Here is a 27,732-nt window from a genome sequence, read left to right as displayed (position 1 = left end):
GCTGCATCAGATATTTGTTATCCAAATGGATGGAAAGCATCCTATCTGAACAGGATTATTACTCTTCAGATTTAAAAACTGCTTTGTGCTTATGTGGCTTATATCATTTAATGGCATGGTTTGTTATGTCAAACTTAAGATTATTTTTCAAGATTTCTGAGGCAGAATCTACTTCATTTTGTCTGTCATAAGCCTAAAGCATGTTCCAGAAGGACCACTTTTTTGAGGCAGTGATTCACAAATACCATCTGAACTAAAGGACAGCTACTGCTTCAAAGCAAAACCACAGATTTTGGATCAAATTCTATTAACATCCCCTAAAGTGGTTACTCCCATCATGGTTCAATATTTCTCTGTGGAGGATATCCACACAGAAGGCTAAAGTTTCTTTTTTTAAAATGTTAATACACTTTAGCTTGCAAGCAGGAATATAGCCTCATCAGGTGCCCTGATCTGTGGTTTAAATTAAAAAAAAAACAATGACCTCAGCTGCAGAGAGTGTAAGTTAGTTCTGGCTGCATGTGAACATGCAGATGCAAATCAAACACAGGACAAGGAAAAGGCTATTCTAGAAGTGGCACTTGATAGCCCAAGGCTGGAGCTGCAGAAGCACATATAAGCCTGCCTGCCAGGCAACCCTCCCTGCTTCTCCTGTTTTGTTTTTGTCTGAAAAGGAAAATAAAAACAAAAAAAAGAAAAAATAGAAAAGAAAAAGGAAAAAGAAAAGAAAAGGAAATGGAATAAGAGAAAAGGTAAACAGGAAAAGGAAAAGGAACTGGAAAAAAAGAACAGGAAAAAGGAAAACAATGGGAAAAAAGGAAAAGAAGAAAATGGAAAAGAAGAAGAAGAAGAAAGAAACAGAAGAAGGAAAAGGAGAAAAGAAAAAGGAAAATGAAAAGGAAAAAAAGAAGTTGCAGCTTGTGCACTCCCTGTATTTGCCCCCTTTATGAGTAAGCACTTTGTGGAGGTACCAGGGCAATTTCCTCCCTCTCCCTTTACTTTCATTGTCACCTGTAGGAGCGTGGGGAGAAGATATACAGTGCAATTTAGGTTGGGTGTTAGTCCTGGTCATTGCTCACTCCCGCTTTTCTATATGTGCAGCTATTGCCCTTTACATGACACTGGAACAATACTAGCTTGGAAAATATTTCCCTTGATTGCCAGGGCTGTCCTGATAATGAGGTACAAACACCAAGTATTTCAGATGAACTTTAGCAGATCTCCAGTTCTCAGTCACGTTTTAGGTTTCTAAAACCTTTGAGGGCTGTACCTCTCCGATTGCTTCAGATCTTAAGTTTTGTGTGAGTGATTAATACACCATTTGATTTTCTAACCATTTAAGCAAACCTAGGTGAATAGGGTTTGTGCCTGGCTTGCACTCTTTTTTTTTTCTTTTCCCCAGTGCAACTCTATCACTCAAAAGTGCTTAACAGCAAATGAGTCAGACCATGAGCTGTCAGTGAATTAGATTGCGCTCCTGATCTTAGCAAGATTATCTGTGTGATATACTACCTTCCCAGGCAATTAAAGCATTAACGTTTTGGCCAAAATGTAACAGTAGTCAAACGGGTTAACAGGCTAATGAATTTTATATAGAAGGGAGTCAAAGGGAGCAGTTTGACTCTGCAGGAAGCCAGTAAATTGCATTTTATTTTAAAACGGTGGGCATTTCAAATTTAATACCTGTGCAACAAGGAGAAGGCAGTGGATAGCAGAAATATTTCAGCATGCAAGGAAGCATCCTTAAAAGTAAAATTTTTGTTCGTTGAGCTTCTTGTGCAATAGCTTGTCTTGAGGCTACACACTCCCTCACACCCGTTTAGGAGGAGGATGTATAGCACTACTCATTTCTTCCATTCCCACACTATGTCTTATTTTACTTGACTTCCCTTCTCAGCTGTTATCTGGTTCAGCTGGTGTAGTGCAGCTGCTAAAGATGCTTTTCTGCAGCCACATTACCCAGTTTTCCAGCACTACTTTTTCACAATTTATGTCCATCAAGAGACGTTATGAGTCCTATTAACTTTGAACTCTGCCCAGCCTTGGTAAGAGCACAAACGGAGTAGAGGGGATGCCCCTCCCTCAATGCTCTTTTTGATGCAGCCCAGGGCATGGTTGGCTTTGTGGGCTGCAAGTGCACGTGGCCAGCTCACACTGAACTTCTCAACTAACACACCCAAGTCCTCAGCACTGCTTTCAATCCATTCTCTGCCCTGTCTGTATTTGTTCTTGGGATTTCACCAACCCATGTACAGGACCTTGCAGTTGAATGGGAACCTCAGACTTCCACCCTAACAAGTCTGTGCCTGATTTGAACCTGTGACTTAACTTCTCTTTGAAATTCTGTGAAATTCAGTGAGCGTTCTGTAGATAGTGCTATTGTTATTATTCCATTTATATTATTCTATTTTATCATGCCCTTGAGCAGCATAGCATTTTCTTTTTCCAGGCCCGTATGTGTGATATTAAACTGTGAGGGTGTTTTTTTGACCATTCATGACTTTTTTTCTGTGCCTGCCTGCCTTTGTGGAATTTTTAGAACATGTAATTTCTTGTTTCTTTCTCCATGAGAGTTTCAGACCATTTCTAGAACATTTCCAGAAAAAAGAGAGCTGTTGTAACTCCTTTCACTACCTATTACTGCTCTCAGGTGTTAAAGGTAAGGATAAACTAGGGTCAGTATTACTTAATTTTACTTCTACCTGATTTTTGTTCAAAGGTTTGTCATAGTCCTAAGTATAAATGCTAAAATTGTGGCTTTTTAGCTCAATTAATTCTTTGTTATCAGGAGTCTTATCTGAAGATGCAAAGAGTACATAGACATAGTAATATGTACTCTTTTCGTCATTATGAAAGCATATTTTATAAAACTGCAAGGTAATGGTTCATATTAAGACATATTTTATGACTGGATTTACCTGATAGAACTTGAGGACTTACACAGTTGCACAAATTGGCAGAGAAATTTCCAAATGAAGGACCTGATGTTAGGAGCACTCACACAGTATGGTAGCAGCACACTGCTGCTGGAGAGCCCAGTGAGAGGTAATAGTTTCTTGAAGGACTTGTATAAGTGAAACCAGCTTAAATTTAGCAGGGGCCAAAGCTGCTTGAAGTATTTAGGATGCATAAATGTACTCCATAAAGTTAGTGCTTACTCTGAAGTAGTCCAGGTCCTCAAATAGTGTACTAGTCCAGGTCTTCAAATATCTACATGATGAGGACCAGAGAAAACTCAGTTGTCATCTTTTTTCACCATGATATTGTCATGCTATTCTTTGCTATTTCTGATCATCAATCAGGGATACGTGGTGTTACTTTCATTACTCTTATTTGGGAAGGTAACAAGTTTTAGATAGAAGGTGTATGGAGAGATGAAGACAGCACAGCACTGCATGTGATGACTTTCTGCATTGCCTTCTCTTCTTCTTGAGAGTTCTTTTCCCTCCCTTCCTTGTCTTCTCTTCACCACTCCCCACACCCCTTCCCATCTCTTTCATTTTTGCACCTCTGAAATTATCTAACTGGGGCATTGAACATGAACATGGACTGGCAGTGTGCGGTCGCAGCCCAGAAAGCCAACCGTATCCTGGGCTCCATTAAAAGGAGAGTGACCAGCAGGTCGAAGGAGGTGATCCTGCTCCTCAACTCTGCTCTCGTGAGACCTCACTTGGAGTATTATGTGCAGTTCTGGGGTCCTCAACATAAAAAGGACATGGAACTGTTGGAACAAGTCCAGAGGAGGGCCACGAGGATGATCAGGGGCCTGGAGCACCTCCCGTATGAAGATAGGTTGAGAAAGTTGGGACTGTTCAGCCTGGAGAAGTCTGCATGGAGATCTCATAGCAGCCTTCCAGTATCTCAAGGGGGCCTACAAGGATTCTGGAGAGGGACTCTTCACTGGGGACTGTAGTGATAGGACAAGGGGTAACGAGTTAAAACTTAAACAGGAGAAGTTTAGATTGGATATAAGAAAGAAGTTCTTTACTGTGAGGGTGGTGAGGCACTGGAATGGGTTGCCCAAGGAGGTTGTGCATGCTCCATCCCTGGCGGTGTTCAAGGCCAGGTTGGACAGAGTCTTGGGTGTCATGGTTTACTGTGAGGTGTCCCTGCCCATGGCAGGGGGGTTGGAACTAGATGATCTTAAGGTCCTTTCCGACCCAAACTATTCTATGATTCTATGATTATAGGCTGCTTCTCCTCCTGTTATTACTTTCCCTGGGTGGAAGCTTCAGTCGCAAGCCCAGTAAAACATTTTTCCTCTTGAACCTGGAGTGACAATTCTCACTTTGTCAAGAGCTCAGGATAAACTTCATGGAAAGTTCCTCTACCCCCTGCCTCCCTCAAGCACTCCAGGTTACAGAGATCTTGTCACAGTCACTAAAGAGCTCCTTCTCTCTCTTTTTCCTCCTCTTTTCTGCCCAGTATTGCTGCTTGGATTTCTCAGTTTCCCTTTCACCGTTCTCTCCTGCTTTTTTTTCTACAAGTTTCTTTTATTCTAACCCACATACGAACTCTTAAGTTGATTTCCTTCTTGCTTCTGCCCTTTCTTTCCTGCACAAACTGATTCTCTTAAAAACAGATGAAATTTAAATAACACAAATATACTATTTTCCATTCCCCAAAAGTAAGTGGAAGAGGAGCAAATCCATGCCTTTTAGTATTAGCAAGTTTTTGATTGCACACTCTGTCAACCCACAGCTGGCGTAAAGCTAACAGAGAGTTACCAGATCCTCAGTGATTGATCTGGCTATCAGTTACAAATATAAACAACTTTTTTGCAAATTGAACTGAACCACACAATGTTTCCCAGACATTTTCACCAAGCATTCAATGACTCCTCCAGCTTTGCATAGACATTAATGCTCTGAGCTCCTGTGTCCCATCGCAGGTAAGAGTGCAGAAAAAAAAATATTAGCCTTGTTAGTGATTGTGTAATTGAGGACAAGTCACAGTTTTGACATAATTCTGCCTAATGAGTGCTATTTGCAAGTCCTGGCTTCAAAGCACTATGCTGAACCTATCACGTACAGCTAAGTTCTTGAAAAAGGTTCTCACTGAGCAGATCACTGCAGATTTGTATCCAATAATTTATTGTGCAAGCATTACACCATTCATATCACAAACACCTGTGCAAGCCAGTTGGCCTAGTCAATTCTTGTTTAACATTTAATTATGAATATAATTAGCATGAGTTAAGAGACAGGCCAGGCATCCGCAATAAAATTCCCACTGTGCTAAAAAAAATTATAACTATAATAACAAAAAAAACTAAGCCAGGGAAGAATACATCTCTCCTGTGCAAACTTTTACATGACAGCAAAATCCAAGTAGAAATTATTTTAAAACTTTTTAATTTTCTTTGATGATAACTGTAAAGCCTCCACCATGTTTATAAACCCAAATTATACATCTTTTTCTGTTCCTTTAATATTAAGGCAATTTTCACACTGGTACAACCCTTTCACTGAGGTTCCTCAGATTCTTTTCCTTTCCTCAAAAAGGTAAATTAACTGATTCAACTGATTTCACTGGGACGTTGTGATAAGCAAGGTTCACAAGGCAGAAAAAAAATGGTTAAAATACTATTTCAGTGCACATCTATGAGTTTTATGAAGTTCCCTTTGTAGCCCAACATTTGTAGCCCGACAGAATTGTGTCCTAGAAGAACCTAGAATCAGGCTCGCTATGGACAGGTGGAACCTGGGCATCCTTCATAGAGCAAAGCCCCACAGAGGAACTAAATCTTCATGTGCAGATTTTCTTTTCATTTCCTTTTCAACAACTTAATTAAAACTTTCTAAAAAGAAAAATAACAAAACAACCCTAGGAAGAGATGTTTTACTCACTAATTTTCTTTCCAATGGCCTTTCTTTCTTAACATGTTGGGCTATTTTTCACCTCAAAAGAAAAAAATCTGTTCATAGGCATGTCCTCCAATTTTTTTTTTTTTTCATAAAACAGTTGCTTCCAAACCTGGAAATATCTATTTTGAAATGCTGTGGAGCAGAAAGAGTTTGCCACTGTGAAGGGAAGGTCATTGAAAGAGAACTAGGAGGTTACTGGGGCATATTGTTCCTTGACACCTCCTGGGACCAGGAAGACTGGAATGAACCTCTTTAGTTACCAGTTTGCTTCTAGTACAAATATGACATCCTCCATATACATGTTCAGTGGAGTTCTTCTTTATTAATGGCTCAAATATGAGTGGAGACTGTACTATGTAATAGGGTAGCTTACAGCTGGGAATGTTATGGCTAAAGTATATTTGTAGCCAGGTTGTACTTGTTCCACTTTTCTTGTGGAATATAGTTATTCAGTTTAAACTCTCATCTATTTTATTTTATTTTTTACTTATTGGTTTCACTAAGGAGGAGCATAGGATCACCTTTTGCCTGTATTTTGTTAACATCCACAGATCAGAAGCCTTCGCTTCTAGCCTCTAGAAGCCATATATCATCTAAACATCTCTTCTAAAATGTGAGGTTTTTTCTTTCCATTACAATATCAGTTAATAATTCTAGAATCAGAATTTCACACAACTTTTCAGATAAGGTTTCAAAAAGCTGGATTTAACAGTACTCCGTTTCCACTGAAAATACCTAGTACTACTTCTTGAATTTCTATTGTTATTTTTAGTGTTATTTTTCCTGGAAGAATACATACATCTACAGATACACCATAACATATTAATATATTTACATGGATAAATATATCTGAGATTATGCTACCCACAAAATCACTCTTTTTTTTTTTTGAAATAGGTTAGAGAGTTGTACCTCTGCTTTTGAATACTACTTGTTTCCACACATTTTTTGTTCTGTTCACATTACTTAATGGATTTCTACTGCTTTCTGATATTTAGATTTGGTCAAAAAGGTACTAATTACAATTTATTATGTGAGATATATTGTAGTGACCTTGGACTTGCTTACAAATCAAAATGTTCACATGAAACCAAGACTTTCTGATGCCATGCCAACCCCCAGAACTTCCTTGGACAAGTAAATGGAGGATAGGAAAGCAATTTCAATAGGAGGCTCGCCAACTGTGAATCTGAAGGCAGTTTGATTAGGACTCGAAGCCTACAGATTGAGATTATGACAGAAATTTGCATAATGCCAGAGACTGATAAGATTTGGTTTCTCAGGAACCTATTACATGATGATGTTAAGAGACTGTCATGGATTTCTTACAGTGCAATATGCTGACTTGTCTTTCCAAGACAAGTTGGCCTTGAGCCTTGTTCTTTGTAAGCCTTGAGTGAGGTTTCTTTAGAAGTCTTTTGAAAATCTCTTTAGACATCTTTTGTAACTTTCCACCAAGATGATACAAGGATGTTATGACTGTCAGAATAAATGAATGTATTTACTTCCTTTCTGTTTCCCAGCTACTATTTTCATAACACTGCATAGTAGTTCAGAGCAGGTCCTCGCTAAGCTATGTTTTCAACCAGTGTGGCTCTGTTCTTCAAGCGTGATTATGTATTGATGACTAGATTTGTTTATTTCCTCCTGACACAGTTTTTTGGGGTGTTTTTTTTTTTTCCCCTGATTTTCGTGCAGACAGCTTCTGTTCAAACCCTTCAAAAGTTGCATTATTCAGTGCAAAATTTTCTATGGCCTGCTGAAGACCAAAGCCTGATCACTGCCCAGATAGATGTGAATTTCTGCAACATGTTGTCTCAAGCCACACAGGCAGCAAGTTCTTGGGGGACCTCTCTGAATCAGGACTAGAGGCTAGGCTCCGAGAAAACCTGTATTACTGATGCCATACATCCGGGAGATAAAGACAACTGACCAACATGGAAAGGAGTGACAACTACTGATGGCACTAAATTTGTGGGTATAAACAAAGTCTGTCATTCTTATGAAAGAAGAGTTTATTGATCTGCTGTGTTATCATCATAGATTTTGTCAGACAAGACCCGTAAAGACCAGTACCTTATACCAGCAAAACTGTAATAATTTTTTTAATCTAATATCTTTCAATAACCTAAAAAGTTATAAAGCTCTATCATATGTAAGATGCTAAAAAAACATTTTCAGTTCCCATGTAGTAGGGCAGCAAGTAACATTTTAGGATTGATAGAAAAGAGATTATAAATTCTGCTTAGCATGCACCAGGAGATCCTAAATGATATATTGAAAGAATATGTGTGAAATCATTTGAAAAAAGTGTTAACGGTCTATCAGAGCAATAAAAAAACAAAAGTCCAGATCTTGATAAAAAAACCCCAAATGATATGGGAATCTAACATGGACCTTAGCTAGTGTCTATGCACCACTGTAATTCTGAAAAAGCTTATTCAGCTGTCATCTGTCTCTGAGGGTGTATAAGTTAATTAGATGCTGCTATTGTGGCCCTTAAAGAACTTTAGATGCCTATGGCTTTACTTCTGCCTATGCAGAGGAATGTTTATTTTTCTGCCAGAGCTGAAAAGCTTGCGCTCTAGAAATGGGGGATTACTTTGCCTAAGTGTCTGGTCAGGCTTGACCATTGGGGGGATTGCCAGGACCTAAGCCATACACGCTAACTAGATCTGGTACTCAACAAGCTGCTCCTTCTCTAGGGACTTGGTGGCTGATGTGGATTCCATGTTTTCTGTTTCTTATGCTGAGGCCTGTAGTATCTCATATAAGGCTGTGGATTCCACCTGAATGCCCGCAAGACAGATTTTCCAACTTTATGTTTTTATTAATCTCACTTCTGTATTCATCTGCTTTAAGTGGGAAACCCACGGCAGTAACAGATACCTTCATTCAGAAAACTGTCTGCAAAACAATTATAATTCTGGAAAATTTTTCTATTTAGAGTATATATGTGTATATGTGTGCATTTAAAAAAAATAAATCATTTATCTACAGTATTTATATGACACATATTACATTCATATTAGAGATAACTGAAACAAAGGCATAATCACTAGACCTCATTGAAAAAATCTTTCCAATGTAGTAATCTTTCCAACCTGTGGCAGAGAAAATCAAAGACCTGAACTCAAGCCTTCTAAACCAGAGACAGATGTTACAGTTTTGGGAACAGGGTGGAATTTTCCTTTGTGGAATATCAGTGGGGATTTTTTGTAGCTGTAGTTAGACAGATGCATTGTCTGTAGAAATTCATAGTCTATACAGCTTTCTGCAGCTGAAAAAATCTGGAAGGACCAGTCTGTATTTGAATATTCCCTATTTTGTGGATATCAGCCATAATTGCACTGAAGACTGTAGTAGATGTCCTGGTTTTAGCTGTAACAGTTATTTTCCTTCCTAGTAGCTGATACAGTGCTGTGTTTTGGCTTTAGTCTGAGAACATTGCTGATAACCATTAAACCATTGATTTAATTGTAGCTAAGTAGTGCTTACTCTGATTGACTTTTCTGTCTCTTACTCTCTGCCACTGAGGAGGGGCAGGGAAAGCCAGGAGGAAGCAGAGACAGGACACCTGACCCAAACTGGCCAAAGGGGTATTCCATATCACAGTACTTCATGCCCAGGATATAAACTGCGGGGAGTTGCCTAGAAGTAACTGGTCACGGCCTGGGTCAGGCTGGGCATTGGTCATTGGGTGGTGAACAATTGTATTGTGCATCATATTCTTTAGTTTTATATTCCTTTTTAGTTTAATATTCTCTCCCCTTGTTATTTCCCATATCATTATTGTTACTAGTAGTAGTAGCTTTATATTCACGTATTAAACTGTTCTTTTCTCAACTCGTGGGGTTTATATTCTTTCAATTCTCCTCTTCATCCCACCCAGAGGGGGGAATAGAGGAGGGTGGGTGAGAGCAGCTGCATGGTTCTGAGTTACCAGCTGGGCTTAAACCATGACAGTAGAACAATTTCTTTTTTTTCTATGCCTTCTGTCTGAGGCCTTTCAAGAAATCTAATTCAATTAAAACAAAAATTTATAATCAACTAACAGATTTAACTTCTAATATTTCTTAACAGATTTTGGGTGTAGATTTTTTTGTTTCAGTGGCTGAAGTTTTGGCATAAGTTTGTATGGCCATGGGGGTTGAATGGCAGTTAAATAAATTGATTAAGTACTTCAGTTATTGGCACTTCTACCACCTTACTCACATGAAGCACAATCTTACTTGCAGACAATCTGTTGAACCACGTCTGTTGATCTTTCAGAAAATCAATAGAACTATTTGCGGTGCTAAGTAATTTAAGTGTGGCTGAACCTGACTTCATAGCAGCATTTGGGCCCAATTTAGAAGTGCATATTTCATCCAAAATACCACAAAATGCCTTGCCAGTAATATAATACACAAAGCCCTTGAAAAATACTGCTTCCCAAATCCTAAAGAAACAAAATAAGTATTAGGTCAGAGGTCTTGTGGCCTATCCATTTATTCCATTATAAATTCTCTGATATAAGCTATATGAGCAGTAGTTATCCAGCTTCAGATTGGCAAACAGAATTCTGAGATTCTAGAATGCCCTGAATTATCTTCTAATATTCTAGTCATATCTAAATTGTTCTAATATTATGTCCATATGCAAAGTTATTTATAGGGGAAATTGAAGGTGGAGAGCAAGCACTTTGCCTAATACACAGTACTGTAAAATTTTGTTTCCATGAACATAATAAAGGTGTGAATTAAAATGGCATTGTCTAGGAAAAGTAATACTAATGTTGCTATAGAGTTTTTCTCATAACTTTTAAAATGACATCAACATAAGGAGTCCATGGCACCTCCTGGGTACCCATTCCTCCTGAAACTTGCAGCTAAATGACTAAATCCCAAAGAAATATTATTGGTAACTTGTTACTACCTACTACAGAAAAGTTTTTAGACCACTTCATCTTATTTACTGAATGTATTACTCTGATTAAGGGATATTCAGTGCTGGACAAAGGATATAATCATCATGGCAGTGTGGGATTGTGTCCTAATTACTTTTTTCCTAGCCATCATCAGGTTGGTTTATTTCTGGCATTATTAAACATTCCTAACTGTACTGCACTCCCATGCCCTGCATGCTAATAATTCCCTTTTTTGAGGACAGACGTACAGCAGCCTATTTTTCTTATCACCCCGAAGAAATTTTCTAGCAGCTCACTGCTGACCAGGCAGAGGAGCTAGCACAAAGTGGCCAACAAGTCAGCTGCAATGGAAATGATATTGAAGAGAGTTTTTATTTTGCCTCAGGACTATTAAGAGAGCTCCACAAAACCTGAAAACACCCAATTGTTCTTTATAGACTTTTTTTTAAGTAGAGTTGGTAAGAATACAGATTTGTAGATACTGTGGCAGTAAAGGCCAAATAAAGAGAAGATTGATTGGAAATCGTAGATTAATTTAGACAGTTGGATTAGGTAGAAATCACCCTGATGTGCAGTAAAGCAAGCAACAAGAATTAGGGTTTTGAAATAGTGTGAACCATGTTTTAAGAGTGCTAGCATTTCTTCCTAGGAATAAACTGTCTTAAAATCCCTCTATAAATGACTGTTCATTAGCTTATCAATGTGCATAATGGCTCTCAAAATCATAAGAATTAATAATAATTCAAATAGGAAAAAAGGGACATTAATTTCTCATTCATGAATATTATCATTTTAGTAGACAGTCTCTTCCTGGCAATCTTTCAAACTCTTAATTTTCAAGTCTGTTGTTACTGTTTACCTGTTATTTGTACTATCAAAAACCTCTCCACTGAGCCACCAAAGGTTTTCAAATCACGCTGACTTGGACATTAGTAGAGAAGGTGAGAGCAGAAGACAACACCAAGTATGGGATCATGGTGCCCTGATAACATTCTTCAGAATACAATCATGTTTGCTCAGCCAAAGCATTCACCAAAGAGCAATGGAAATTTATGGAAAGGGCAATGAAAATAAGGGAAGGAGGACTATATTTAGCCCCAGAAGACCAGTATGATGGTAGATTATCCAGAGAAAGTGACAATGGCAGAAGGTAGGCACTAAACATTCAACTGCAGAATAGGGTGCATAAGAAGAGACATGAATGGCATGCAATGCTGTGCCCCATGAACTGTCTGCATCCACTTAAGGCACTGTGTCCTGCTCTTTCCAACAGGACATAGCAGGTGGATGGAGAACCACCCAAAGGGCATGTTCAAGTTCTGGTACTTCAATAAGTATCTTATGGCAGTGCATCACAGAAACTGAAGGTGAACATTTAAGAAATCCTTTGCTGTTTTTCATCTTTTAGCACTGCTGGGGTTCCACAACCAGAACTAGAGAGTTGATGTTCTCCACCTAGTTTCCTTTGAAAGAAGAAGAAAGTGAGCTACCAAGAGTAAACTTTCATGTAATGCATTTCTTTACCTTGTGCATTTAATAACACTGCATCTTTAAATAACCCAGAAAGGAAAGATCTTGTGAGATGTGTTTAACCTCATTATATGTGATGCTCGGTCTGGAAAAGCTTTAGTTGAACTAAAGGCTCTTATGAATATAGAATCAAAGTGAGCTGTACATTAAGAGTTTCGTATTCTCTGACAGCTGCGCATGTGCACACACATCTCTCATTAACAGTAATGGCAAATATGCATGCCCATCATTCAGAAAACAGATCTCTAAGTACTTTATTTGGTTTGTTTTCTTCCTAGAGATTTTTCTCTTTTGGATCTTTAATTAATCTCCTACTAGGCTTTTTCACTTTAAGCTATCCTTCTTCTTCCCCCCCCCCCCCACCTCCGCCTCCTTTTTCCAAAAGAAGTAAACCCCCAAATCACTCTTTTTTAGTAAAGATTTTCCAAGCTGATAATTTTACAGAATACACCTATGTATATTAAATACAGAGACAGTTTACAGCACACAAAACTCAGAGACATGTAACAGAATAAATGCCTTGGACTTAAAAAAAAAAACTTAAAAAAAAAAAAAATAAGCAAAGGTAGATATGAAAATAAGAACATGAATGTTTTTGCATTCTTTTTGTGATCACTGTAAGGCAAGAGTCTGCAAACTTGTGGAACAAAACACACACATTTCATTCTGATTAGTATAAAGACAGCAACTTCTAACATGATTCACAATTAGTCTCTCTCATGTTTGGGGATATATGGATTATCAGCCTAGCACATTTTGAATGCATACACATTTTAATTCCTTTCCTAAACCATTTTAGATGCTACCATTAAATCGCATATACAAAATTTATAGATCACTAATTTGGTATTTTTTTACTGCTTAAATAACTAAAAGCTGCATGAGATAAAAAGGCAGTTAAAACTAATAAAAAGACAGGATTGTGAATAACGGAAGGTGAGTCAGAACTGAGATGCCTCTGTTCTATTTTTAAGTTTATTATTATTTTTATATAATAGGCTATTTCACTAGCTTCTACTGTATCTGATGTACTTACTTATCGCCTCCACAAACTGTTCAAAGAAGCAATATGGGAACAGCGGCTCAGGCAGCTCTCTGAAAAACATCTTGAGTGCTCCGGTGACAACGTGGATGTCCTCCCACTGGCTGTCGTCCAAATTCAGCTTCTCTTCTGGGAAAACACGAGGAGAAATGGAACAACTGGTTTTAATGAAACAATTACAAGACACTAATTATTATGTTAATGTTTGCCTACTATCATCAGCAACCGTTAACAGCCTTCTGCACCTAGAGGTTTGGTGCTGTGCATGTTTTTTTTTTCCTTTTTTTTTTTTTTTGTAGGAAGAGAACATTTTCAATGGAATACCATCTGTAGGAATGCAGCTAACAAAAAACAAGAGACACAAAGAGACAGTACCATTGACACAGTATGTCAGATACATTTATTCCCATAATGCATCAGTATGAAAATTAGCATCACAGCTCAACATGATTCAAAGCTATTGGTTTTGAGGCCGAGGGGCTAAGAGTTGCCAACGATGGACGGCTCAAGGGACCGGCCTAAAGGCCTTGCTGAGCCAACAGGAGACATATGCTAAACATGGCAATAGAAAATGAGTTATTGCTTTACATGTGTTAGCCTTGCTATGTACAAGGGAATAATGGGTAACGCTTTTCTCCTTTTTTGCCTGAATGTAATGTCAGTAAGGAATAGAGTACTGTGAGAGAAAGGATATTAATTCCTTCTTACTGCTTTAAATATATTTTGTTTGGTTTTCATCTCTGGGAGGAAGATTTGCCCAGCAACAATATTAGACAGACCCCTGTTGGACTACCTAGGCTATGCAAAGCTGTCAAAAATGATAACGCACTAAAGACAAACCACAAGTGCTTACAAAACTGTTTTGCAAACAAAAAAGCATTTTCTTTTGAAGCTTGACTGAGCTAAAGAATTTAAATATAAAAGAAACTAAATCCTAAAATAGAGTTTCTAATAAAAATAAAACAAGATTGGATGATTATTGTATTTCTTTTGGTTTTGTTTTTTTCTTTTTAATTCTGGTAGTGTGATACTGTTAGAATATAATAAACAGTGAGATCATAATCCATATAAAACTCTAGGAAAGTACAAATCCTTATTAGTCCAAGCCAACATGGCACACACTTTCTCCAAGTTCTGTTGCTCCAGAACTGGAGTTTGCTTTTTTCGCATGTGCTATGAATCTCTTTTTAAGAAAATTTCAGTGTGAATGCAACTTGGGGAACAATTATAAAAACTACTGAAAAAAATTAATTTGAAGCAACATGATCCTGTAATGTTTCACTAAATGTCACTGAAATTTCACGTTTACCAATTCAGTTTGCTTCAAGAACAGCACCTTTATGGAAATGTTGTTAAACAAAATGGTAAAAGTATTTGAGACACATGGACACCCACAACTCCTGATAGTTGGTACTTTAATGCAATAGTTTTCCCACTATGGAGTTTAATTTTGGACAGAAAATCTTATTCACAATGAAGTCATCTTTAATTTTTTATGTAATAAATATTATGAAATGCTTTTAAATTTCTGGATTCAGGAAATGTATACAAATAAAGGATTGCACCCAATTTCTTAACTTGGAGTAATGTGAGACAAAGCTGCAACAAAGGCAGACTTGTGCATATCAGTTATCTGTCTTTCTTGCTTCTTTGGTTTCAAGCTTCTTTTTTTTTTTTTATTGAATTACCTCAATCATAAAAATAATGATTTGATCTCAAATGAGTTACCAGAGGGGATCTTCTTTAGACTCTAAGATCATATTTGATTGATCGTATTTCAACAATTAGCCTTTTATTTTGCCACACGCTATTGAACTAGATCGACAGCATCTTAGCAGGACAGCTTTAAACAGTCAACTGTTAACAATAGCATCAAAAAGAGAGACCTGATGGGGTTTACTGTCACTTTAAAGAACAGGGTGGGTTTTCACATTGTTGAAATCTGTCAGATATTTTGAAATGTCCCTCTCACTATGGTGCCACACCCCCTGCGTGCCCTTATAATAAAATTGGTTTTACTCCTGATTAAATCATTTTCTCCCTACCCACTACCATACTTCTCATAATGGACCTGTGTGCTCTACAGCTGGTGTTCTTCCCATGGTACCAATTCTTACTTTATCTTTTAAGCACTTCGCTGCTAAGATCTCATGCAGAGTGCTTATGTTTTGTTAAGAGCTTCATTCTTAGAGAAATAGCTTAACACATGTTCTAAAAATGTTGTACAACTTATTGCTTAAAACACATTTAGAAAATGTATAAGTACTGTAGCTTTGGCACAGAACTTTAAGTAGAAACCTTAAAAAAACCCAACTTGTTTTTTCCATGCATTTGTCTTAAATGTCTAAAGTGGAATGCTTGACTTCCAAGGCTTTATAGAGACTTATCTTACCAGATTTTTGCACCATTTCCAGCTCTTCAAGGAAACGTGTTAGGAATGTATCATCGTGAAAGCAAAGGGTGTCAATTTTCCCTCTAGCAATAAGAGAGATTTTAAAAATGTTTGCTAGAAGGAACAAATGCCAAGAAAAAAAAAAATTAAAAAGAAAATAGAAGTACATTCAGTTAAGAGTCATGTTTGGTTCCCACTGGTTGGAATTGCTCACATACCATGGCAATAGGGCCATAAACAAACACACACATGCATTTCAGACTAGGTTTAAGGGGAGGACCTGACTTTTTGGCTTTACACAGACATATTTTTTTATTGGGGTGTTTTGCTTACATAAAGATTAAGTCCCAAATCTGGTATTTAAACTTGACAGTCAAGGACTGCTTTCAGTCACGAGATACTGTATCTGGGAAGATGCTGAAAATCTCACAATCCTAAAAATTTGCTTTAACTTGTCAGTAGTGTTTGATTAGCTCAACCATCACTGCCAGTTGATATCATATATCTTAGATACAGACACAAAATATGCCCAGAAAATCCCATGAAATTTATGCTAATACTAGAGCTGATAATGCAAAGACCACATTAAGAAAAAAATAAAAATAAAATAGTGCCGACACTTGTCAAAGTTATTAATTAAAAAAATCAATATACAATACATTTGTGAAGGGAATGTGTGTGTTATTATTCTTAGCAAATCAGTCTTTTCAGCAATATGCATTTTTAGTGGTACTCACAATGTCTGCAATAGAATGAAAGAGGAGTTCAGCTTTGGTTTAAGCATACCATCATAAAGTTATCCTTGTTCAAAAAGGAATGGAAAGATCAGAGAAAGACAAAAAAAAAAAAAAAACCCAAGAAAATATCAAAATTGACTTAGGCAGTACAGAGAGCTCAGTTTTGAAGGAAAATGGATGCTGTTCCTCTAACCACATGTCCTGCCTGTTGTGTAGACTAATCTCTAGGAATAAAATACAGTCATTTGAGAGCACTCCTTGTTCAATTTTCTTCTAAGATAATTTATACAAGTACTTTCCCAGTTATAAACTGTCTTTTGCCCATGCTACCATTAAATCCCAGAGCACCACGTTCAGAAATCCTACTTCACGTTGGCTATTATATATTTCTGCATCCTCTGAGTGACCCTAAATAACATGGAAAACAATTCTTGCAAACACAACTAAAACTGGGTCTGCTATGGAGATTGTGCCCTCAAAAAGCTGTCTAAAGACCTCGGTGAGATGTGTCTTTGATACCTTGAAAACTTTCAGGGATGTGGCTGCTTCTCTGGGCAACCTGTGCCAGTGCCTCACCACCCTCACAGAGAATTTCTTTCTACTATGCAATCCAAATGTCCTCTGTTTCAGCTTAAAGCCAAATGTAATTTGTACACTAAAAGGTATGTGTGTTCGATAGAAGTACCTCCATTTCAAAAGCCACACCTTCTCTCATCACTAGAGCAGAGACATAGCAGCCCTCCTGGGGCAAACAGATCCTTTCAAAGTGGTCATACTCAATTGAGAGCAGTAACAGAGCACAGACATGTCTGGAGACATGACAGCAATGGGATGCTGTGAGGTGGTGAAGGCTTTTGCTCATCATATGACACGGAGCTTACCCCTTGGCAATGCGGCACATGATGTTTAGCTTTCTCCACTGCCAGCAAATCCTGTCCTGACATTGCATTTTATATACACACTCCAAAAAGCATGCAATACCTTGAACTGTGATTAAATAGTACAGCAGAAGCCTCAACCCGTGTAAAGCTATAGTTTACTCATTCAGTCAGATTTTTGTGAGTTCTCTCCTAGCTAAACAATTATTCTTCCTCTCTCCCTTGCTAAGTTTGAAGGTCCACTGTCCTGCCTGCACAGTCTTTCACTTCCAAGAGTGTTTAAACAGAAAAAAGAAGTCAGATTAGCAAGTCATTAAATTTCATCTACAATGTATTTCTAAGTAGCTTCTGCTTAATCCATTCAATGTTACCATTGATGAATTATAAAGGATGTAACAGCAAAAGAAAGGTTGCATGCATTACTCCTTTACTAGAGGAACACATCATGCCATTTTAACAGATATTTTAAAACATGATGTTATAATGCCTGAGCATTTCTTCATTACTCGAATGCCCGTTTCCATGTAGCCTAGGCGCAAATTACTCAGCAATTTAATTTAAAAAGCAGAACATCTCTATGTACATTTGGAGTGCTGTTTATTTCAGTTCTCTGAAATGGTAGTTGGCTGACCTGGGGGCATGCTAGAACAACCAAGTATTGCTAACTTAAATCTCAAACTTTGCCAAACAGAAAAAAAAAAAAAAAGTATCTTTACTTAAGCACACTGGTTTATGTTCATCCTCACATAGTTCCACTGAAGTCCACAGAGTAAGACAGGGATGAACTATCTCATTTTTTCTGTGAAGAAGATCCAGTACATTTGAGAACTTCAGAAATGGTACATCATGAAAGCATACAGAGTAGTTCAAAGGTTTAGAAATGTGGTCAGCTAGTGATGCCATTGCATTGGGAAATTTCTATGCTATTAGTTGTTGTTTGAAATTGGAAGCATAAACGTGTATAATGGTACTGAAAGAAGAATACTTTTGGTAGCCTGAAATGGGTATCATCACTAAGATACTCATAATTGTCCACTGCCAATACCTGCAACAGGGTTAGATGACAGCAATATTAGTTTTGACTTGACACATTCTATCTTTTGGATTTGAAGCAATAATTACTGTAATTAGAATTATAAGTGCTTTTAAAATTCATTAAAGTTAGCTGAATCAACTGTTCTGTATGGAAAAAAGAGTGATTTTAAATATAGAATATTTCCCTTCAAAGTGCAGATGAAAGCTCCCTAAGAATAAATAAACTAGCTGTCTACAGATCAACATACTTCTGTAAGACTCACTCAGAGATGACTTGCTAAGAGTAGGAGCAGGTATATGTAGCCTGAGCATCTGAAACCTGCAGCACCAAGTCATTCCTTTGGGCTCAAAGAAATACTCAGATACCCCAAAGGGTTTAAAGAAAGGGGTAAGGGAAGAGGATGCAGGAATTCCTACCCAGCTTGTACCTGCCTATGGTTTTGGAAGTTTCTCAGCCTCAGTTGAGGGCTTGGGAGATCTGCAACTAATAGAAATCAAATTGCTATGCTGAGTGAAAATTAAATTTGTCATACACTGATAAGATTCAGTCCTCTATCAAATTTTCTCTACTTAATTGTTGAAAAGTAACTTCAGTTTCTTCCTAATAGTTAAAAAACATCTTGTTTTGTTTTGTTGTTTTTTTCTTTTTCTTTTTATTCTTCCCTCTTTACTCTGAAATAGGCTAATGACCTTCTCATTTCTGTGTGCAAGCTAATGGATTTTATTCCATTTTCTAGGTGGATGTTAGTATTTTTGATTCATATACCCAAGACTGCAGAACACAAACATCAAATACTTGCCTAGATCAGGAAATTGATTTTCATAATACATCTTAACATTCAAAGGCAAATGTCCATTCTGAATTCTACTTTTAGCTTGATCTTCCTCACGTAGCCATATGTTGTGTATACATACATAAGTCAAGGTAAATATTTCCCTTCCAACTTCAAATCTGTTATTATCATTTTTTATTGTGTAATTGCTCTCCAGTAAGCTTCTCTGCAATCTAATTTTAGAGGATTTTTCTTTTTTTAATTTTTGCCCATTTTTCTGATAAAAGCCAGGTCTTTTATCAGAATTTTGTGTATCTGTGTCCACAAATTTATATTTTAAACAAATTGAAAGTTCTCAAGATACAATAGAGAGGATTCAAGCAATGAGTCTCTGTCCCATTTTCATAGTTCAAAAATATGTTCAGATTCATATTGCCTTAATTGTACTACTAACTCAGAATGCTTTAGGATTCTGTCATGTAGCTTTTCTGTTCTTCCCCTTCTAGCTGTTTCTAACACTGCTTCTATTTCCATTCTTGTCAAAAGCCTTTTCATAGTCCAAAAATCTGTACACAATGTTTTGTAATATTTGGCAGACTTATCTGAAACCTAATTCACTGCCTTCTTGTGATTCATGGGTCATAAATTATTTCATATGTAATGTACTCCAAAGGGTGAAAAATTCTTTGTATTAAATTTCAACCAGACACTTTAAGGAAAATAAAAATGAAAGAAAAAAAAATAAATTTTGAGACTCTCTGAATAGATCTGACCTCAATATATGGTCTAGCATGCTGTCTCCCACGAATGGTATCACAGTATCCTTTAGAAAATATGAGATTTCAACATGGTATAAGTGAAAATACTCCTGCCATAACGTGGGCTTGCTGTGGACAGCTTTGAAAGAATGGAGAAATACAAAATGTGTAGCACTGGATCAGACTGCTGATGCATTAAAACAGTCCTGTCTCCAGTGATCGATAAACTGAAAGGGTCTCACCAAAAACAATTCAAAAACCAAGAATACCACCCAATATTTCCTTACTGCACATAGCCAAATTTGTTATTGGGAGTGACCCCAATAACAATAAGCTTGTGCCTCAGTGAGTGAGTTTCAATAATCAAAGGAAATAATTAACAAAACAAAAAAGGTCATTATGACTTTCTCTATGTAAATTACTTCCAAATGTAAATAGATCAAAGCTTAAGCTAAAATTAAGCAATTCCCCTACTCCACTTGCAATACAGAAAAGGAACATGCATATAGGAATTGTTTACAGTTGTAATGTTTATCAATATTAGTTTATAGTTTTATTAGAAAAATAGAAACTTAATTTTCTATATATAATTCATATATTCAGTATATTTTTAACCCTATTTATTTTGATGAGACTGTTTACAAGAATAAAGATTACCTATACATGTAAATATCTGTTCTCACACACCAGTTGGTAGAATATCCAGAGAACAAATTCTGTATTATTTTTTAATTATTATTTTTTAATGAAAGGGCTCTTTGAAATACACCAGCTGAAAGAAGTATTCTTACATGAAATCAGGTATATACAAGCTCTGTAAATGTCAAGGACAAAATATTTTATTTTATATGGAATTTATCTTTTGGTTCACTAAAGTCAAAATACTTCTGTTCATCAGAACTTTTATAAAGGACTGTTTCATAATATGAATCCATTTGGATTATCTGACCAAAGATAAGACTTCAATGGACTTACTATATCATTCACCACTGTAGCAGTGCCACAAAAGGGAATTACAATTAATTGGATTATGTTGGTCTCCACCCGCTGATTGTAGAAGAGAAAGTCTGAAACTATAACTATTTCAAACGGACCATATCTCTCATCAACCATGGGATTTGGGTTTTAATTTACCAATAAAGCTTAATTTCTTCTCTATATTCTCTTCTGGTTAGGAGGAGGTCATTTAGACACTTTATTCAAGTTTTCAAAAAGAAAGGACAGTTAAATAATTTCAAACTAGCATTTTAATATTTGCACCTTGATTTAGGCATTACTTAATTTTTCTATTAGTAATAAAGTGAGTTGCTTTGGAAAACACAAGCCAGAGAACCTAGGCCTGTGTTTGGGTCATAAGGATAACTCATGTTCCATCTCCCTCGGTTCAGTTCACAAAATTTTGGCTAAAATTGTTACCTAACATGATAATTTGCTATCAGCTATATGATCTGTGACACTATACAGAACAACAAATATCACCTCATGTCATGTAGATTCCTGCACAGGCACAAGGCAGTAAGTTTCAACAGACATGTCCCACACTAAATGTAGGCTTGTCTGTATTGAAAGTTACACTATGAAAGGCAAATGTGCAATTATAGATTTGATACATCCAAATAAATCATCAGCTTGGTAACTCATATTCTACAATGCAGATTAAATAATCCATTTTAATTAATGTGACTAGGATGCTAAACCCAACAATAATACTATTCTTATTCTAATATATATATGTTTTTGCTGATGGTTCTGTCTAAAAACTGTTAGGATTTTTCTTCACTAGCCTTACTGGAAGGTTATTTCAGTTATTTCAATGCCTAATTCATTCTAGTTACCAGACTAAAAAATTAAACTTTATACACTTTTAAAATAATTATTAATATCAGTAATGTTTCTTTGATTTTTTTTTTTTCAAACTTTCACATTAACTCTAAGAAATAAAGTCCTCAGTCAACTTACTTCAAAACCATGTTGCTTAATTCTGATTTGCATTACTTTTTGCTAATATCTGAAGCTCTAATTCCATTCCCAAGATATTAGCGGGACTAGCTATGCTGTTAAAGATAGGAATGCTTCTAAGTGCTTACTGAATCAGGGCATATGAGATGATAATTGTGTGTTTAAAACAAAACTTTAAACAGGAGGGGATTATATAAGTCGCTAAACCAAATATATCTTCAAGTGCACTAAAGGACTTCCAAAGGTTAAAGAAATGTCTTTTTGCAAATATTAGTGCTAATAATAATATGAATTTTCAAATATTTTTATGCATTTTGAGAATCACATGAACAGGTAAGATTTTTGGTAAGTACTCTTTTTTTCACACAAATTCCTTAACTTCAGATCTGCGTCTGCTATGAAGACATACCGGCTGAGAATTAGATGCTGGTGTACGCCCTGATCCAGGCATGGGTTAGCCTGCATATTTTAGCTTCTGTTGCATAGTGCCTGCCTTGAAATTTTTGTGACAATGAAAATAGCTTTTGTTTCAGAAATAAGAGGCTTTTGAAAATATGGAAGCCCTAACTCTATGATTAAACCTGTGTTCATGAAATACGTGTAATTGCCTGACTGGTGGAATTAAGAGCTGAGTACACAGAAACATTTGAGACCTTGCCTAGGTCTTTTTAACCAAAAGACTGATATTTCAAGGTCAGTGTGGGCTTGAAAAAAGTCCAACTCCATCTACCCTGCCATGTGCAGTTCCACATGTGCAGATATACCTTCTCTTACCGAGCAACAGAACATGCATAAATACTACAGGGCACATGTAAACACACTTGGTAAAGTTTATGGCTCCTCCTTGGCAAAGAAGGTGTGTACTGAAATACGGGTGACTCAGTGGCATGATGTTTTCCATTTCCCACACACGCCTTGCTGTCTTAAATGGAAGGAGAAGACACAGCCTCTCACGCATCAATCAAATTATCTCCAACATTACACCTTTTCGTTCACTTCACATGCACACCCATGTTTTGCATTTTCCCTTGCTCTGGTATGACCTAATGCAGATTTGCCTCATTAACTAAATATTTGTACCTACCTTTCCCTTTTGTAAGGTTTATCTGGATGTGCGTTCTAGTTGTAGTATTTCCAATTCCTCTTATTGCACCTAAACTTACACACATATATTTCAAGAGAGAAAACATATGCTTTACAGCATGTGGATTTTTCCTATTCTTCAAATTAGTCTTGTGAATGGACTTACAATAACAGGAGGTTTTCAACATAAAATATGAGATATATTTCTTGTGGGAAGGACCTGAATGTATTAAAATATTGATTAATGTTTCAAGTAAATGGAGATTTATACTTCTTTTTGGATACAGAGTTTTATAAAAAGTTTCAAGGCAATGCACAGCAAAGCAGTTGACAAGAAAGACAGCATCTGCTTTCCTGGCTATTCAAACTAAAGTTTTTTATTCTAAATGCAAGCAATGTTTCCGAAGTTAACATAATTAACTCATGACAATCCTGAAACATCATAATATAAGATACAGATGGAAGTTCAAAGCTTTAAGAATGTCATGTAACTGCAAGAGGATTATCATATTTTAACTGCACACATCTGAACACCAATTAAAACAGGTGTTTTTATTTCAAACACTTTTGTGCACTGTGACATTACCAGGAGGGTTATTTACGTATTAGTCTACTTGGAAGCCTATATTGCTTGAAAAATGTGATATGCAATAATAATGAACTTATGAGATAAAATAGTAACACTCCGTACTGCTTCCTGAAACAATAAAAGACCAGTAGTTTAATTAGTTAGTAATTTCCGTGTGACTATTTGACAGATTCTTCTAATTGTTAAGCTCCCACTAACTATTGCTTTACATAATTAATTATATTCAAACGCGAACAACAAAGACATGTGGGCCAGTTGCCCTTTTGACAATGTTTTTCGCAAACTGATTTGCTTACCAAAAATATTTTTAGAACTAAAAGATACTAGTCTTAAGTGGAAATACACATCAAAATGTTAAAGCAGCTCTGCATTTTACCATGGTTTTGAGAAAAAAAAATTTGGATTGTTTAACATATCATTTATGCTGCATGCATTATAGCTCAAGTCTTCTAGCAGAGATCTTTCATATTAATTTAGCATTGCATAAAATTCATAGTAACAGGTCCAAGGGTCAAGCATCATTCATCATTAGTTGAAGTGACATTTGCAACCCTTCGTATAGCAGCTGCTTGAAAGGGTAAAAAAGGTATTCTTTGGAAGAATGGGGGTAGTACACAATCCTCTCTCTATCTGCAGAAGGGAAAACAAGGTGCCACTATGTCAGCATGGTAATGGGCTTAAATTTGGTGATGTCATTCTTCCCTAACCCCCATGAGTCACAAGGCACAAGGCAGCTGCATTCCTGAACTTAGTAGTTCGGGTGGAGATAAGTAATAACTAGATGTAAATGAATTACATTACTGTGGTTGTGAACATAGCTCTGTGCATCTAAATTATTATTTATATCAGGATCCTATCTTGGTTTTGAGAGTATTCTACTTGTTAACAAGGCAGCCCTTGTTCTCATGGCATCCTCCAGGCATAATAGTTTCTGGGAAGCCAAATAAGATCACTTTTGAAACTGCAAGACAGCATTCCAAGACTTTGCAGCAGAACACATTGGCCAAATTAGGACTTCTGAAGGCTGTTAACTAACAATTCTTTTTTTTCTTTATGGCACGTCTTCACTATTATAAAACATTAGATCAGAATGGGAAATGTGAGCAATTAAAATGAAAATGTAATCATCTGCAAGAAAAGATAAATTTGTATTAAATGGCTAATACTTCACAGTCTTTTTGATATTACAAGTACTTTTAAAGAAAATATATATTTTATGTCACAGTAATTTTTATTATGTGAAACATGTGATCTCTTTGGAATTATGCATATTTTTTAAATCACAGTCATTAAAACAGCATGCAGCACAAAGTAGTTAAATTCTGGAGCTTTGCTAATATTTGCCAATTTTCCTCAACTTTGTTATTATACCTGAAACATATTTAATTAATTCATGTCATTAATTATCTTCTAATATTTAAAGCACTGTGATGATTACTAGCCTAGACTAGTACTTCTTTTTGAAAAAGTCTGATGATTTTTACAAGGGAAACCAATGCTTTCTAAGAGTCATTTAGAAGAGCATGAAAAATGTTCAAGGACATTGCTTATTTCACACTGCAATTCTATGAGCCACTATAAATTAAGCTCCCAGTCAAAACACTTTTCCCAATGAGAAGTTATTTTTCCATATTCTACATATGTGTTATGGAGAAGAGGGTGCACCAGTCTCTTCTTGCACTGAGTCAAAATACAGTGATGCAGGTATTTCATGGTGAAATCTCATAATAGCACTGGGCCCTCACATTCACAGTTTCAGACTGATTCCAAAAAAAATTTGCAGACCATGTCAGCCACATATTACATTATCTAGAGTATAAGATGGTCATTCATCAGCTAGCAATCCATCCCCAAATCAGACAAAAAAGCATTTTTGCAAAAGAACAGTGCTATTGGTCCATTACCCTTATGCCCTCTCAATTTCCCATGGATTTCAATAGCTGTGCAGACATTAAACGTGTATGTAAAGATGTTGTAGATACCAGAAAGGCAGAATGGCTGTAAAAGGAATAGAACAGCAGAGGCAAGATGACTGGCAGATAGGGTTGCCACATCCCCTTTAAAGAGACTGCTCCTTTTCCACACCTTATGTCTCTTGTACCATAAAAATATGCATAGATGTATGTGGGAGCATCATAGCAGATTTCTTGGGATGCGTGCCATGCATCTGAGCTTCGAAGCTGGCTCAACGTTGTCACCATTAAGTCGCAGTGTACACAGCAACACTTCAATCTAATTTCAATTAGGGAAAAGTTGCACAGAAACTTCTTTAAGTACACATGACCCTACACATAAATACAAATCTAATTCAGTATCATCAGTGTCTTTAAAGTGAACATTGATACCACCAACGAGAGGAAAGAATTTAAAGTGAGACAACACTTGATGACATTACTTCCATCTACAAACTCTGTCTGTGTTAACTAGTACATCAGCGGTTAGTAAAACAGTGGGATTCATCTGTGAAGAAATGGAGTGAAAAGAAGTAATGACAGGAAATTTTCATTACAAGCAGTTTTTATGTGTCATAAAATAGAATATTGCATCAGCATGCAACAAAATACTACCTGGTAAATGAATAAAAGCCTAATGTACTTACAAATTACTGATACCAAGAGTGTTAACAGGTTGCAACTGACAGAATTAGCTAAAACCACTTCTTATACCAAGGACACATAATCTAACTATGCCTCTGTCCTAAACTCAGACAAATCTGTATGCAAAGGGAATTCCAGTGTCATTAAGCAGGATCAGCTAAATATACATGTTTTCGTGTGGATACGCAGGATGTACAGTCACTGCATTTGGAGTTCCATTTTCTTTTGTTTGTCAGGTCTTTCATTTAGACACAATGGAACAGTGTGGCAAGTTAGGGCTTTAATTCTTGAAAACCATTTTTTTTTTAATTCAAAACTTAGGTTTCCCTAACATGCAGATTAATTGAGGGAGATGTAAATGTGCCCTTTAAGCACAGAACAAAACACCCCACCCCCACCCAACAACCCCCAAATCTGCAGAAGACCAAGAGTAAAAGTAATTTCTAAAAGTGTTAAAGACTCCTTGCACACTATCAGTCTCTGGTGACTGGGGAGTTTTTGCAGTCTTTCAAATCTTCTTTCAATCACAAGATGCCTTAAAGGGACAGAAGGTCTTAAAATGTTCTATCTCCACAGTTGAGAAAGCTACACAGAACAGGGAGGGAGCGGGGAGTCAAGCCACAACACAAAAAGCATTAATGTAAAGAACAGTGGGGTCTCTTCCTAATTTGACTTTCTCTACAGGTGGTCTGCAGCTGCATCCAAACAGGTTACACTACCGCTTTCCCATGGGCATTACAACAAAGTAGGATCTGTATTCACAAGAATACATTTATTAGCATGGGCTGATTCAGGTCTAAAAATAAGAAAAAAGCATTTTTCAGAATAGCCTGAGGTAACTTTCTGCGCTAGCAGAAGACAGTAGCACTCTTGTTTCACTGGCTGTGTGTGATGATAAAGGATATCAGAAACCTACTTCATGTGACTCACTGAGGCCCACAGCCAGCATCCAATTGATTCATTTTATTTGTATTAGTTTGTTCTCCATCAACTACACAACAGACTAGGCCAGATCAATAAGCAATATTCTGTTCTCTATTGGCTTGGGGGTAATTCACACTGGGCCCTGCAGCTGCTATATCTGACTTTATAGTTCTGCATATCATCATGGAAACAACAGGGCTCAGAGACCACTCAGTGTGGGAAGAAACAGGAAAAGATTGCAAAGGCAAGGTGAGATAGTGGCTTTTAAGCTCTTACACCTGCAGGAGGATGCATGAGTTGTTCATGCTGCAGCTGGGTAGCTGCAAAGGCTGCATGCTGTGCTTCTGGTATTCTTCCAAGGGATGCAGAAGTTATTTCATATTGTGCCTGAGCAGTTATAAAGTGAATAAGACACCAGCACACATGCATAGATGCCTCTTTTTTTTTTTCCATTTCATTCACACTACCTTGGGTGGTGAAATCTCCTAACTAGATGCCTCCAAATACCTTTGACTCCCAAACATCTTTGACTTCCTCTTTTTTTTTTCCTTTTGTTTTAATTTTTAAGTCTTCTTCTTGCAAGTAGTGGATAGTAGAAAATAAAAGAGCTTTAACCCAAAACTGTCCCACACCACTTCTTCCATACAAGACATACTGAC

General features: G+C 36.8%; 1 protein-coding gene across 7 annotated transcripts in view; it reads right to left on the bottom strand.

Annotated features, from left to right (window-relative positions):
- ARHGAP15 (Rho GTPase activating protein 15) overlaps positions 1 to 27,732 on the bottom strand; it is a 378,211-nt gene that overhangs the window by 84,660 nt on the left and 265,819 nt on the right. For all 7 annotated transcript variants that reach the window (XM_057400262.1, XM_057400261.1, XM_057400265.1 and 4 more), the window contains one exon: positions 13,343 to 13,477. In XM_057400262.1, the coding sequence (XP_057256245.1) occupies positions 13,343 to 13,477 (135 nt within the window). The remainder of the gene's footprint in view (positions 1 to 13,342; positions 13,478 to 27,732) is intronic.

This window comes from Pezoporus wallicus, unplaced genomic scaffold, assembly GCF_028554395.1.
Source record: "Pezoporus wallicus isolate ANWC-B61680 ecotype Strahan unplaced genomic scaffold, APGP_CSIRO_Pwel_v1 contig_6807, whole genome shotgun sequence".
Lineage (NCBI taxonomy): Eukaryota > Metazoa > Chordata > Aves > Psittaciformes > Psittacidae > Pezoporus > Pezoporus wallicus.
Note: the sequence above shows the minus strand (reverse complement) of the source record. Positions and strands in the feature narration are given on the sequence as shown.